The sequence below is a fragment of the Pezoporus wallicus genome, unplaced genomic scaffold (genome assembly GCF_028554395.1).
Source record: "Pezoporus wallicus isolate ANWC-B61680 ecotype Strahan unplaced genomic scaffold, APGP_CSIRO_Pwel_v1 contig_2908, whole genome shotgun sequence".
Taxonomy (NCBI): domain Eukaryota; kingdom Metazoa; phylum Chordata; class Aves; order Psittaciformes; family Psittacidae; genus Pezoporus; species Pezoporus wallicus.
Window position 1 is genome coordinate 1,345,097 of NW_026642179.1, and position 15,731 is coordinate 1,360,827.

Consider the following 15,731-nt stretch of genomic DNA (forward strand, 5'->3'; position numbering starts at 1 on the left):
TTGAGATTATAGCTTTCTTTAAATTTGGAATCTTCTTACTTTAGGCCCTAAAGTTTCAAGTGAATGTGAGTAACTACACTGAGGGGTGTACTTCAGTAAAGAAATATATATGCGCATTTGAGCTCGGGGACCTCAGTTTTCCAAATGGTTATGACTGCATTACATGCTACACATTAAATAGTCCTCTTAGAGAAGTTGCTTACAAATGAAAACGCCAGTGAATACCTGCACAGTAGGTAGGCACAGCTCAACAGCCTTTAAATTTGTATGCATTTTGCAGAAGAAAAGTGCCAAAGATTTATATGAAAATGTAGAGAATTTTTATCTACATATATTTATTTACGTAGGTATTCATATATATTTACGTATTTGTGTATGTACATTATGTACAAATCTGTTTATGTGTGTATGTATACATACTTGTATGTACGTGTATTTTTTCTGAGCATTCAAAATCGAATAGAACAAGAATAGCCAGAAAGATTAAAATCTGGACTTGAATTCATGTGACAGATTTCTGAAACAAAGTAAGAAATGTATGTCTTAACTTATATTACAAAGAAATACATTTTTCAGCATAGTAAGTTATAACTCCGGAAGGGAAACACTGGAATATCTCCAAACTACATCAGTATTCTTTGCTTTTACTAATGTCCTTCATTTTCTTTCCAGTTCCAAACCCTAGAAAGTCAGTTAGCATGACAATCTGAAACTCAGATCAAATAGCCATTTGGTTTCTTCCAAGCTGTCGTTCAAATACTCATTTGTCCTTTAAGACATTTGTTCTTAAAACATTACTTAGCAGAGATGATTTTCTAAGAGATTTTTCCTTCAATAATGTAACATTCAATTAGCAGCTCACTACATTAAAATAAAAGTCTTATGAGCTTTGCTGCCAAAACCTAATCCTGCAGACTACTGCATTCTTCAGTATATATCCAAAATATGTAAACACTTGGCTTGTGGTTTTGTAAAATCAGGGACAAATTTTGCAGATGCAGATACCATCTTATACCTCCACTAAATCCAAATATTATACTGCCAACCCAAAAATCTTGTTTTATTTACAGGTTCCGTGACACTTAGAAACAATCACCTTTGAGATTTTAAATTTGTAGCACTTTCTTCTTAATCTCAATACAAGTTTGACTAAGAGAATTTATATCCTTTCAAAGTCAGGTGAAACAACCTTAATTAAAAGTCTTCCTTAATTGCATTTGAGACAGATTAATAATTAGACACCTTTCATGTAGAAGTTTATGCTTTTCTGGTATAACAAACTAAGAAGAAATACCTCATCTTGCAATAGACATCCCACTTGACCATTATATTTCATAATAACTGATAGAAGGTTCTGTCTGGAAATCAGAAAAAGAAACCAACATCAACTTAATAACAACTGGATAAAGAGACCAGATTTCTCCCCCACCCCCCACCATATATTTGGAACACTTTGATTTTATGTTGGCATAAAATGCAGACAAGTGCTTATGTGAACGTCAAGTAATTGAGCCTGGATCTCCATGGTTTTTTTGGTAGACATTTGCTACAAAGGACAGATGTAAAAACTTTCTACTCATACCTGGAGGATACAAGTTTCCCAGGTAAAAGTACTCCAGTATGTGATCTTCTATTTCAGTGTCTATTGAACTCCACATCCCATCTATTTTACTCTTCAAGGTTAAGCAAGTGCTTAAATATTACTTTGAAGAAGGATGAACTTAAGTACATGCTACAATGCCTTCTTTCTCAATCACTTCACAAACTAAAGCTGCAGGGAATCAAGCAAACCATCTGGAAAACATCTGGGAAAACTACATTTCAAGAGCCCATACTGTCACAATTATAAAACTGTGTATTCTAAACAGGGAAACCAATGCTTCGTAATTTATTAAACTTAATTTGCTTACATTTCACAAGTTTACATGTGCACACTGTCTTAATAACTGCCTTTTCTGCAGTATTAGCTAAGCTGTGAATCTGTTTTAGTTCTGTAGACAGGCGTACATGACTCCATAGTCCCATGCTTTGTTATGCTACAGAAGCTACCATAAAGTCGGCACAGGCAAATTACTGTGCCCTAGCAAAGGTTAAATTAATTAGGATGATGAACTAGAGCATACACCTCACTACACTGAACTCCTGGACTGATGCTTCAGCTGTAAACCTCATCATTTTAGCACTGCAAGCTCCAAGTGCTATCCCCAACAGATAAGCAGAATCAGAGTTTTGCTTTTAAGAAGCATTTGTGTAATTTTCTATGTTTCAAGTACAGTGAAATTCTAGCTGTTGTTTGTCAGCTGGAACAAATAGGTGCCTACGAGACCATGGCTAAGGTTGTTACACACAGGAATACACCTTCCTTTTCCTTTGACAGCCTTCTCTGCAAGGTCAAATCTTCAGGAAGGGGCAGAGAAACCTTAATTCCCACTTCCACACCCTTCCTAGCCTACTGATTTGTAAAATGGACATACTATTGCCTTGACGGTCCTTGGTGGTAGTCAGGATTCCTGTGTGCGTTTTATGAAAAAGTGGAAATTGCTATTTACACCCTTTCTGCAGAGTTTGTTTATTTTACTCTATCACTTTATTCTTGACATTTTTTCCCCTCTTCTATTTCACACTGACCCTTTCTATTAGGGATCTTTCTTTGGAAGACTTAGAAGGAATTTTTCTCCCCCTCCTTGCAGTCTGGTAGGTCAAAGTCACCTTTGCTTCAGAGGAAATGGACTATTGTTTACAGAGAAATTGTATCTTAGTTTGACTAACTGAGCAACCAAACATTAAATTTGCAACTACAGTCCAAAGTGCAGTTTTTATGGTACATGGTTAGACTCTGATTATATATATTGTATGGAAAGAAGAGGAAAGAGAGTCATTGCACTGAAATCATAATACAGAATAAAGAAATGTTAGGTGGCCTTTCTTGTGCTAATACTAGAGTGCATTTCCCCATAAATGCCTACTATTCACCTCCTCCTACACATGGTTTTGCCTTCACAGCTTTTTAGTTCAAATCTGAACTAGCCTTATCTAGCCAGGCAGTTTATGTGTTGAGTAGCTGCCTGGCAATTCCTCCTGTAATCCTGTTAAATCACAGCTAATACAAGCTGCTTCTCTGCTTTGACCAAGACTTCATGCATAACATCTTTTTCATAGCATTACCCAGCTCAAAAGTAGTTCTGGACATATGAGCTTGCTTTGCTACCTTGATGCATACAGGTAAGTATGTTTATTAGCATGCTTGGTCTAAATGCAGGCTTCAGAATAAAGTTATAGAATCATAGAATAGTTAGGGCTGGAAAGGACCTTAAGATCATCTAGTTCCAACTGCCCTTCCCTGGGCAGGGACACCTCACTCTAAACCATGTCACCCAAGGCTTCGTCCAGCCTGGCCTTGAACACTGCCAGGGATGGAGCATTTACCACTTTTTTGGGCAACCTCACCACCCTTAAAGAACTTCCTCTTTATAGCCAATCTAAACTTCCCCTGTTTAAGTTTTAACCCATTACCCCTTGTCCTATCACTACAGTCCCTAATGAAGAGTCCCTCCCCAGCACCCCTGTAGGCCCCCTTCAGATACTGGAAGGCTGCTATGAGGTCTCCATGCAGCCTTCTCTTCTCCAGGCTGAACAGCCCCAACTTTCTCAGCCTATCTTCATATGGGAGGTGCTCCAGTCCCCTGATCATCCTCATGGCCCTTCTCTGGACTTGTTCTAACAGTTCCATGTCCTTTTTAAGTTGAGGACACCAGAACTGCACACAATACTCCAAGTGAGGTCAATATAATAATATAATACTAGGTTAAAAAAAATTGTGTATTTTCCATCAGTTTATTCTACCCTAAAGAATTCTGTGAATAAAGTAGCCATAATTTTACATAATTAATAGGAAACAAATCCAGCATCTTATAACAATGATCAAAATACCTCTACTAATGCTATCCTCAATCTTTGACTACTAGATAATTAACAATATCCATATGTTATCACACGGGCATACATCATACTTCTACAGCTTTAATAGCTTTGTATAAACATGGCAATGCTAACCAGCCCATGAACATTCAGGATTTCTTTGACATTGAGGAAAGTTTTGAATCTTTTAGTGTGGCAATATGTTACAATTATTTTGAAAAGAAAAAAAGTATAAACAACTTGAAACAGTCACTCTTAGAACCCAGCTGGTCTATATGGGAGGAAGATCATATATATAGCAAATCCTTACAGCATTCATTTTTCAGTTTCCTGGCAGTAGCACCTACCACAGAGCAATGTCAGTTTTCCTTTCTAAAATGCTGTTCATCACCATGTTGCCTAAAGCCGTGCCTAACTGCAGGGATCAGGCTAGTCATCATGTTATAGTTCTGGCACCTCAGTGTCAGAGATTATGGGCCAATGGACTGTAGCTCTGATGCAGTCATTGATTTACACTGTGTTTGGTTTTCAAGCTATGAAATCAGTGCATCAAGAAATATAGGGGCTGCTGGTTTTACTTTTTCACATTAGAATGTGAAAGCAAACCCGATTATACCAGAGGTAAGGTTCCACTTCATTCTTTTTACTTCATCTCAAGCCAGCTCAAACAGCTCGTTTCCTTTCTGCTAGATATAAGCAAACTGAGCATCTCAATCAATACATTTTCTAAAACACAAAAGTTTGTGTGCTATGATCAGAAATATAACTACAGTACCTGCAGGCAACCCTGAGCATTATTTTATTTAGCTAATCTAAATACTCACAGCTGTGATGACACAACAATATGTGAAAGTAATCTGCTGGCCTTCCTAGGCACCAGGCAGGTTTGCACAGGCTGTTTCTGTTCTGTTTCCATTCTACTGCATCGTCATACCACTGCATCCATCTACTCCACCTCTATTACAACCCTAGCCAGATCTAGAATTGAGGAATTATGTTGGAAAGATATATGCCAGTGCAGAATAAACAGAACAATGTTGTTGAATGTTATATTAGAAAGAGCTGTTATGACTAGGTATAATATTGACTGGCCTACTCACAAAAAAGTACTACAAGGTGTCATGCTTAGAAGAATAAGGGCTTTTCTTCACTGTATGGTTCATCTTATAGTTTTGGTGGTGCTTCAAAGCCTTGCCAACATAATTGTGTCAGTAGTTTCAACTGAAACTAGTTGCCTCTAAAGGGGAAAAAGAACATGTGAACACTGCTGAAGAAGTTTGCTCTAAGGAGTAGGTTTTTGATCCCTAAGTTAAGGACTGCGTGAAGGCTTGTGTTCACAACACTTGAAGTAGCCACAGCTAGAATCAGCTGTGCACCCTGTGTGGTACCAAGCCAGGTTCCCTGGTGCCCTCCAGGCTCCCTACGACTGTGACTAAGACATGTAGGTTATTTATTCATTAGAAAGGAGGGGGTCAGTTCAAAACGCCCAACATAACATAAGGCAGTCCACCATGGTGGTATTTTCATACCATAACATGGAAAGTATGTATTGCACTTTCTGGAGCAAGCCTTAAGCACAACCCTAGAAGACTTCATATGCGTGCAAGGAGTCTAGTGTGGTGCCCACTCATGAACATGGCCTACGGGGAGCAGTCCCTGGAATAAACTAGGAAATGGATGAGGATGAGGCTAGAGAATACTTAAACTGGACCTACTTAAGTCTGTGTTCTCTGATGGAATGCACCCACAAATGCTGAGGGAGCTGTCATTGTGAGGCCCCTCTTGATAATCTTTGGACAAACATGAAGATTGGAAGAACGCCTGAAGAATGGAGGAAGGCAAATGTGACTCCCATCTTCAAGAAGAAAGACCCAGAGAGCTACTGGCTAATTAGCTTCATCTTGAACCGCAGGAGGCTGATGGAGTACTAATCCTGAGAACCGTTTCCAGGCATGTGAACTATAAGAAGGTGATACAGAGTAGTCAGAATGGATTCACCAAGGGAAAGTTGTGCTTGACCTTCCATTATGATAATCATAGATTTTGACATTGTCACTTATAACAGCCTCATGCAGAAGCCAATAACCTATGGGCTGAATGAACAGACAGTGAGGTAGATTTGAAAACTTTCTGAATGGCCAGACCCAGAAGGTAGTGATGGGTGACACAAATTCTAGTTGGAGGCTGGTAGCTAGTGGTGTACCTCAAGGTTCAGTCCTAGATCCCTTACTGTTCAACATCTTAATGATTTGGATGGCTCAGTAGAGTCTACCCTCAGCAAGTCTGCTGACGATATAAAACTGGAAAGAGTATCTGATACACCAATGGTTTGTACTGATATTTCAGAGAGACCTTGACAGTCGGGAGAAATGGACTAACAGGAACCTCATGAAGTTCAGCAAAAGGAAATGCAAAGTCCTGCACCTGGGGAGTAATAACCCCATGCACCTGTACGTGCTGGGGACTGACTATCCAGAAAGCAGCTTTGCAGAAAAGGACCTGGCAGTCCTCTTGGACAGAAAGCTGAACATGAACCAGCAATGTGACCTTGCAGCAAAAAAGACTAAAGATGGCTACAGGTATCCTGGGCTGCATCAAAAGTTATCAGCAGATTGAGGGAGATGACCCTTCTCCTCCTACTAAACACTGGTGAGCCACATCTGGAGTGCTATGTCCAGTTTCAGGCTCCTCAGTACAAGACAGACATGGACGTACCAGAGAGAGCCCAACAAATGTCCACTAAGATGATTAAGGGACTGGAGTGGCTCTTCTATAGTGAAAGACTGAGACCTGGGACTGTTTATTTTAGAGAAAAGAAAGGCGTGGGGGTTATTATTGATGTATATAAACACCTGAAGGGAGGGTGCAAAGACAATGAAATCAGGCTCTCCTCAGTTGCCAGGTGACAGGACAAGAGTCAATGGGGCACAAACTTTAACACAAGAGGTATTGAGGATGACTGAGCACTTAGCACAAGTTGCCCAGGGAGGTTGTGAAGTACCCCTCCTTGGACATATTCAGAAATCATCTGGACACAGTCCTGGGCAAGCCAGGCTGTGTCCAGACATTACTTAATTAGGTCTTATACAAAGCAATACCTACTCTTGTCTGTTTTGAATCTGCTGCTTTCATTCATGCTCCCTTTATCCTGCCCAGTAAAATACAATAAATGATACTTTTCTGCAGACATTCTCTGTGTTCCTCAATTTCATAGACTTGTCATCTATAAAATTACCCATCTTCTATTATCTCTTCATCAGGATGAAGAATATTGTTATTTATTTGTTTCTCATATGGAAGGCATTTCATTACTCAAGAGCATCCTTGCTGCCCTTCACTTTTTCAAGTTCTATTACATCATATTTGAAATGGTGGAAGCAGAACTGTCGGCCATATTCAAGATAAATGAACACCCTACACTGATACTGTGGCCTAATATTTTTTTTTTCATTTTTCATTTTTTTCATAATAATTTCCAACATTTGTTTTATCTTTTTTGCAGCTGCTGTGCACCAAGCTGACACTCAGAACTATTTATTATAACCCCAAGAACTCACTCCTGGTCGTGAAAGGCAACTCAGAGCCTATGATTTCATCTGTGAATTTAAGGCTGTTTCCTCCCATCTACAGATTTATCTTCTCAAAATTTCATCTGCCACTTTATCACACACTCAACTCAGCACTGTAAAATCCTTCTGCAAGTCATCACAAGCAGCTCCAGTGCACATTATGGCTAGCAAAATTTTGTCACCTAGCTATTTCCCTGTTTTTCTTCAGATAAGTTAGAAATACAATTGAGAACACAGGGTTCGATCACTGATTTTTCTGGGTCATCTCTGCTGGAAAATGTTTTCTCCTACCTGTCAATGATCCATGGAACAAGCAGGAAACAATAATCAAATAGAGTTCAAGCTTTTACTTTTTCAATATTTACTGAACTTGTGGTTGAACAGAGAAAGTATTTATTGCCCTACAGCATCAGAGGAAATTTTGTGGACCACAGTCAATTTCCAGCTCATCTTTTATTACATATCCCCTTTGAAGACTCTCTTTGCAGTGGAAAAGGCCACAAGCTTTACATTGCAAGAAATAAAACAGTCAATAAGAAATGTGTGCATAGGTTGTACGATTGGTTTAATCTCTTTATAGCAAGACCAAAATGGAAATTTGAGCCATGCTCCTAGGAAACCAGATGGGTCCTCAGTAAGGACCAGATATTCACCTTGAACAAGTCACCACCTCTCTGTTTTCCTCCATCTGCTAAATGACAGGTGTGGCATTGACCGTTCTTGGCAAGGCACTATATAATACTGATGAAAAACATCACAAAAACCTGTTAACAGCTTCTTTAGCTAAGTGCATGAAATGGAGCATAATGAAAGTTGAATGAGGAATCTATCTCATTTAGTGCTTGTCCATGGTAGGTTAGCTTTAGAGTCAGATGCACTTTGAGTGCTAAGTTAAAAGCTTGTCATAACTAGACAAAAAAGTAAACCAAATATTAAAAAAGTAAACCAAAATAAAATATCACTCAACTGTGAAAACCAGGAATAATGAAGAGCAAACCTGTTATTTTTACAGTATTTACTCTTAAAAGTTCTCTAAGGGCAATGCACATGTGAAAATGATGAGTCCTTCTATCCTTGGAATCTTTAGGAAACATGAAAACTCTAATAAAACCTTCTACGACATCAAAAGGAAGAGAACAGGGAAAAAACTACACAGATCTATAAATTATTATTGATTTTTGCTAAGCAATTAGAAGGTCTGGAAATAAGAGTCTAAAACATTTACACCGATTTTCTTTCTCTTTGGTGCCATTTCTGTTACCAGCAGGTCTTGGAATTGTCCTCTGGGACCAGGAGGCTCACTACAAACAGGAACCATTACAAATAGAAATTAAATACCAGTGTTCTTACCGAGTCAGTCTCCAGGCACAGGTATCTTCTAACAGCTGATTTACACCGAACTGTCTTTGGTCATCCTCATGCTGTAGAACAGAGGCATATAGCGAGATAAACTAAGTATACTGAATGGTAGAATGTAAGTTGGACAGATTTGCTTGCTATTTTCAAGTCAGCATGTTCTTTAGGAACTCTAAGAGTGTTTAGAATGTTTTGGTCTGAAATTTTAATTGATGAATCTCTAATCTTACACTAGGTTGTAGGAGGCAAAGCCAAATCGCCACCATAGTTCCTTCCTGCTTCACATCAACTAAGACTATAGCAGGCCTCAGAAAGCCCTCTGCAATGGCAATACACACTAGTCATGAAGCAGAAATCAGTTTGTATCCACCACCTCTCTGCTGCTTCCTTTACTAAAAGAACAGAATGGAAAACATCTGTACCATCCTCTGACACTTTCTGAAGGGACTTCATCTCTGTGACGCTTCACTGAGAGATCAAAGCACTAAAGCATGTTTTATATGAGGAGAGACTGAGCTGGGACAGCTCAGTCTGGAGAAAGAAAAGCTCAGGGGGAATCTTATCAATGTGTACATGTATCTTATGGGAAATAATGAAGACAAGGGAATCAGAATGTTCTCAGTGCTCACTGACAGGACATGAGGCAGACAGCACAAATTAACATGCGTTAAATTCCACCTTAACACAAGAAAAAAAAGAAGTACAGTGAAGGCAGTCAGACACAGGCAGAGGTTGCCTTGGAAGGTTGTGGAGTAGGTTTGAATATCTGCCAAGATATTCGAAACTTGACCAGACTCTGTCCTGTGCAGCTTGCTCCAGCTGACTCTGCTTGAGCAGGGGTATTGGACAAATGATCCAATAAGGACCCTTCCAACCTAATGATTCTGTGATCTTGCCTTATTTGACACATTCTGCTGAATAACCTGTTCCCATTCAAACACAGCCCTTTCTCCAGACCCATGGATTTGTTGCCCTTAATGCCTCCTCCTGCCCCATGGAGGTAGCTCAGCCCATGCTAGGCATTATTTTTCTTAGTATCCCTAGAAATGCAAATGATGGCTGGGTTGGGCACAGGTTAGGAAACCAGGCTACAGCTTGTTTGATTACATGTATACTGATCTAAAATATTTGGTTGCTCAAAGGTGAACCAGAGGACAGAAATGATATCTGGCCAAGGATACAGAAAAATCAGAAAGGTGACTCCATTTTAGGCTGGACTAAACTAATGAAACTTTCAGGTCCTTTGTGAAGGGAAGACAAAATGGTTTCACATTAAGCGCAACGCATCCATGAGAAAAAAAAAAACAAAACTGTTAATCTTTTCCTGATAAAACTTTCATACAATAAACAAAAAAAAGGAGAACAGTATAATCCAACAGTGATGAATTATGATTCCTTATTCTCTCTTCCCCAACAGAATTTGAAAGAAAATTTGTGTTTTCCAAAAAATCCAAACACACAAAAAGCCACCAAACCCCATTCTTTTATTTGCTTGGGTAAAGAAACCTTCTCCTAATATTTTGAATGTTAGTGAATTCAAATATTGAAAGCTTGTTCACAAAAAGGTGATCACACTAGCAATTTTTTCTAGTTACCTGTAGTACAGTTCTGGCCTAAAGCTAACATTCCTGAGCAACTTGTGTCGATAAAATGGTTGGATTCAATTTAAATATGTAAATTGACATGTGAATTAATTCACACTAATTCTGCTTTAGATTGCTATAAAGAGATTTAGCAATAGCACCATTTGAGGAGCAGGATCTTGCTGAGCTAGATACATTACAGATGTTCTGCAATAATCCCATCTGGAGTGCTACTATCTCTTTTATCACATAGTCGCAATAAGTGAAAGATGAATTAGATGAATGAAACGGAAGGGGTAATTTAAGTAAAACATCCTCATGCATTAAGCCTTTGAAGTATGCCTCTTACACCTAAGCACTGACCTCCACTGTATCTGGGCACTGTGTAAGGAACACAAACACCTGTGTTCCTTACCTCAGTGTATTAACGTGACTGTTATACGTAGAGAAGAAAACCAAATAAGTATCTGGGGATTAGGGGATGAGTTTGAGAGTAGGTGATTTCAGATTATGCCTCTGAACCCAACTGCGTTGCTCCTACAAAAATGACTATGAGACATAACCTGTTACAAAACCAGTTTACGGTTGCCAGTTTCCTGAGTGCAGCACTAATTGTGCCACATATGGCTCTGTCTGCTGGTTTTGCTCACAACTGAAGTCTTCTGCCCATACTATACTCTGAGGATTGGAGCTCCTGACCTCTGACAGCTATCATGCTGCTTCAATGCATGCTAGAGGACTTGTATAATATCTCAAGCCTTGAGAATATTTTATAGTGTTACCATAATGAGAAGTGTGCATTTAATGAAGGAAATAGCACACAGCACTCCATTGTGACTTGCTATAATATCGTGCTTTGAATTTGCTACTTCTAGACAGAGCCACAATCATATTCATCTTGACTCTCAGCAGATCATACCCTTTTTTAAACCCCAACTAACATTACAGTTGAGTAGTGTATACGTTCTACCCTGCATTTTTATTACAAAAAAGTTGCTGCATGCTTAGCTGTCACACTGCCACTTTGGGAGACTTTACAAATAGTAGAGCACATTCAAACTAAACAATCACAGGGACAAGGCTTGAGCTACAGAGCAAGACTGGTAAATGACATACTTCGTTTTCCATCTCATACACTGACAGCACTAAAAGGACAGGGAGGGATGTATTTGGAAACTGTGACACAGGTGGAAGGAGAAAGCCCTGAAGCTTAGAGAGAAATTAGGTATGTGTGACTGACAGGAATCTAGAAGCTTGAGGTGACCTGATGGACTAGGGCAAAAGTGAGTGTATGTGAATTATTTAGCACCTGAACACATATGGTTGATTACTATATATCTGGGCTGTCAAGATATTCTGTGACATTAGCTAAACTACAGCCTCAGAGGAGATTTCTAGAAAATAACATATTCCAAAGTTCAAAATTCAAAAGGATCCAGTAGATCACAAGTCTAATTCTCCCCAATAGTAAGCACAGATTAACTCACAAGAATAAAGAGTAGCTGCATATGTGCTTGACTGTCTGAGACAGCTGAAGAATCTTAAAAGTCTGTGCTATAAACAAAAAAAAAAAAGGCAGCACACTATTTTTATATCTTTTTACATGAATTCTGAGAGAAGGAAATTTATTTTCCATAAACTGGTTCTAAGTCTGTGACTTTCAAATAAGTTTTCTGACCAAAGCCACAAGTTTCAGAGAACATTAACAACAAAACTGATTGTGAGCTCAGTGCAGACTACCTCAGGTCCTTGAATTCAGTGTTGCTGGTGCAGGTTTCAGTAGACCAAAAGAACTGGGTCCAAAGTGAAAGGCAACACTGCAGCTTTCAGCGCACCACAGTCTTTGTCCCCTCTGTTAGGTTTTGTGTGCTCACAGACTTGCCTGTGAGCAGAACTTCCCCTTCCTAATATAAGTACTCTGTCACAAGCATATCCTGGAGCAGGAGGAAATCTCTGGATCTACGACTTGTGCGAGCTCAAGAGCTGTTCATGTTCTTTGCTATTATTAGAAACCTGAAGTAACTGCATGGCCTGAAGCTTTCAGAGATATGTCAGTTACCCTAAAGAGGTGATCAATAATTCACTTTAAGATATCTTAAAATGTCACCCTTCCTGGTTAAACCCTGTTGTAGATTATTATAGTTCTCTGAGACAATAGATGTTTTCTAATGGCCTGAACACTGATAATTTGTCACCCAAGGTTGTCAGTTACCCATTTGTTTGTTTGCAATCATTCTACCTGGTAATTGTAACCATTTCCAAAACATGAAACATCAAGAGATGCTCCGTCTCTCCTCCACAGTGCACTGCAGAGTATTAAACCTCATTTAGTCCTGTAAACTGTAACAGTTAAAGGAGACTTTGCACATATTAATACAACATCAAGCATTTTACAGTAGCACAATTTCAAGGGCTACTTAAACACAAGAAAAGGCCCCCTTCTACGTGAGATACTACACGCATCCCTCTAAAAAGTCACAAATGTTTTAATAATGGAAAAAAGCCCCACCTTCTTATGACGGACCACTGGCTCTTTTCATCTGTGATTATGCTCAGAATGTGAACACTTAAATCATTATGTCTGGTAAAATATGAATACTGGTATATATGAAAATAAAAATGCTTCTGAACTTTCAGGAAATAACACCTGCTGGCTGCTTTAGTCCAAAAATCCTTTTCTGGGGGCAAGTGAAACTCTTGTTAGAAAATCATAGAGTACTCTTTGCTGCCTCTCCACTGCAAAGTTCATTCTTTCCCCAGATAACTAGTATGTGGGGACAGCTCTGAAAATATGGGTCTCTCAGACAGGCACAGCACTCCCTGGAAATGGCATCCAGACAAGGGTTTCTCCTTCCATGCTGTTTCACTGTGCCTTGCTTCCAAAACAGAGCTAGCCACTAAGAATTTAACACTTCTGACTCACTACAACTCCCGGAGTTCATGTTTAAATGTTGTCCCTTAGAGACCACACTGGGTAAGTACACAGTAGGATAGGTGTGTAGTTAAAACAAATATAGCAATTGTTACTCATTATTATTGTAACCTCTGTACATTGGGCCACCATTTGACAAAAGGACCATTTGATTTTTTCCACTTTCATTGTCATTCTCAAGATTTCTATGTGTGGAGAAAAATCTGCAATGAGCAGAATTCCCACTCCAGAAGTTCTGTCTTGCTAGATGGTATAAAACTGAGCTTCAATACGTTTCTATACTATGAAGATAACTTTATATTCCGTGAATAAGATGAAATTATAAGTTTAGAGGAATCTAGCACCTCAAAAATTCCGTTCTTAAAGACTTCTGTTCCAGAGTGTTAAGGCTGATCAATCTGTCTCAAAAACCCAAAACCAAAATAAAGGTCACCCACTGCCTGAAAGGCCTGTGATTCCATGTTAAGCCCCAGGCCATATTTCTTGCTTGCAACTGCTCAGCTAAAACCAATTTCCTCTTTATGACCACTTCATATCAGTAGGCCAATTTCCTACAAAAGGAAAGGAAGCAATTATTCACCTTAAAACAACAAAAAAAATTACATCTTTCAGCTGAATTCACTGAAGAAATGTGAACGTTTAGTTATTGGCAAAGTTAATAAGATGTCTGGCTTTAAAAAAATAAATTAGTTGCACATTACTTTGAAGTATCCACTTATAGTGGTTATTAAGCATAATAGTAAAATAATAGTAATTTGCAGGTACAGACAGATATTTTTAATTATGCATCCTGATTTCAACAGTGTTATGTAAGGCAAGCAAGAATCATGAGGGCGTTCTCCAGATGGCACTGGTATAGGTTTTGCTTCCTTAGCACACAAAGAAGTTCAAGGCTTCAGAAGAGATCCTGAATATATCATTTGGTTCCAAAACAAATAATTTTGAAGACCTATAGTAATAGCAGTTCTATACACGGCAAAAAGGTAATTTGGTCCATATTTTAGTTTTCCTGTTTGAAGGCAGAGTAAGTTGCAGAGAATCAGTTGCTGGCTTGGAAGATTGAAGAGAAGATCAGCAAAAAGCTGTCTGAGGCTCCCTCTTTTCAATATACACATGTAAAAAAAGCCTTCACCATATGCTATATGCATAATGCATTTGTACCAAACTTCTAATTTATGTTACTGATTTCTCAGGACAGAAAATGTTGGAAAACTGCAACTGGCCAGCAGAAGGGTCAATAACACATTATTCTATTTTAAAAATAGAGATGCTGACCTAAAAAAGGTAAATAATTTTTCCACCATTACACATTTACAGACATCCATAATTATATCACATAACCAACACTCCGATCTTCTCAAGCGCTCCTTTGACAGCATTAAATGGAAAAATTAAGTTTCCCATCTTCTGTCACAGGATCTGTGATCCAACACCAGAAAACACTATGATGACTATCTAATCTCTGTTTAATGCAGAGAATGGAAATCACACGATGATTCCTGATTCAGAGAATGGACATCACATGATGATTCCTGCTTCAATCTCAACAACTTGCACTTAAATGACAATGAGGTACCACAGATACTTTCCCAAAAAAACCTTATTCCAGTGGTCACTGGACTTGTTCTTATTGCTGCTGTGTAATGCAGATGGGGTGAGAAAGGACACAAGATGGACACTTGCTCATCCATCCTGAAGGTATATTCAAGCATAAACCTATTTTCTCTACAGTGAGATCAAGCACTCGGTAATTCATTGATCTGAATAATTTTTGAAGAAGTAAGCTGGTGATGAAAGCTTCCAAGTTTCCTAATTCGCTTTATTTGGGATGATGCTATACCAAGAAGAATCGATAGATTATAAAAATTAAATAAATTAATAATATTGGCAGTGAAAAATGCCAATAATATAAGCTAGGATTATACGTATCAGCGCTATACTGTTCTGCTTTTGTCTATAACCTGGTTAAAATATTATATATATGTGTGTGTGTATATATTTGGCCTCATTATAGACCTTTTTAATGCATTGTATTGAACTTAATGTTTCACATGGTGTCACACACTGTAAAACACCTGCCCTTTTTTGTTAGAAATCTGTCACCTGACCCACATATTGACAGACCCAGGCTGAGAGCAGACTTGTGCAAAACTGGTAATTGGTACATTCTGTGAACAGAATCAACGCACTGCCAGTGAACACAGCCCAGAACAAAGCTTCTGTGGTACTGCAAACTTTGTGTTGAAAGTAATTCAAGGTTGTCCACTGAGAATAAAACTCACATTTAGTAGCACAGGTCAGCATCATTAAAGCTCAGTAATGCACTGCAAGGCTGCTTAAACCCAAATAATCTGAATAGGAATCTCCCTGGAT

General features: G+C 38.7%; 1 protein-coding gene and 1 long non-coding RNA gene across 2 annotated transcripts in view; one reads left to right on the forward strand and one right to left on the reverse strand.

The window, feature by feature from the left end:
* Window positions 1–15,731, reverse strand: part of PIK3C2G (phosphatidylinositol-4-phosphate 3-kinase catalytic subunit type 2 gamma) — a 208,370-nt gene that overhangs the window by 172,672 nt on the left and 19,967 nt on the right. Inside the window, exons 6-7 of the mRNA XM_057428016.1 lie at window positions 8,838–8,908; window positions 1,295–1,358 (exon numbers count right to left, since the gene is read on the reverse strand). Coding sequence (XP_057283999.1) covers window positions 1,295–1,358; window positions 8,838–8,908 — 135 coding nt within the window. The remainder of the gene's footprint in view (window positions 1–1,294; window positions 1,359–8,837; window positions 8,909–15,731) is intronic.
* On the forward strand, window positions 3,089–8,038 carry LOC130609242 (uncharacterized). The gene is made up of 2 exons (XR_008974740.1): window positions 3,089–3,222; window positions 7,421–8,038. It is a non-coding gene; the product is annotated as an uncharacterized LOC130609242 (long non-coding RNA).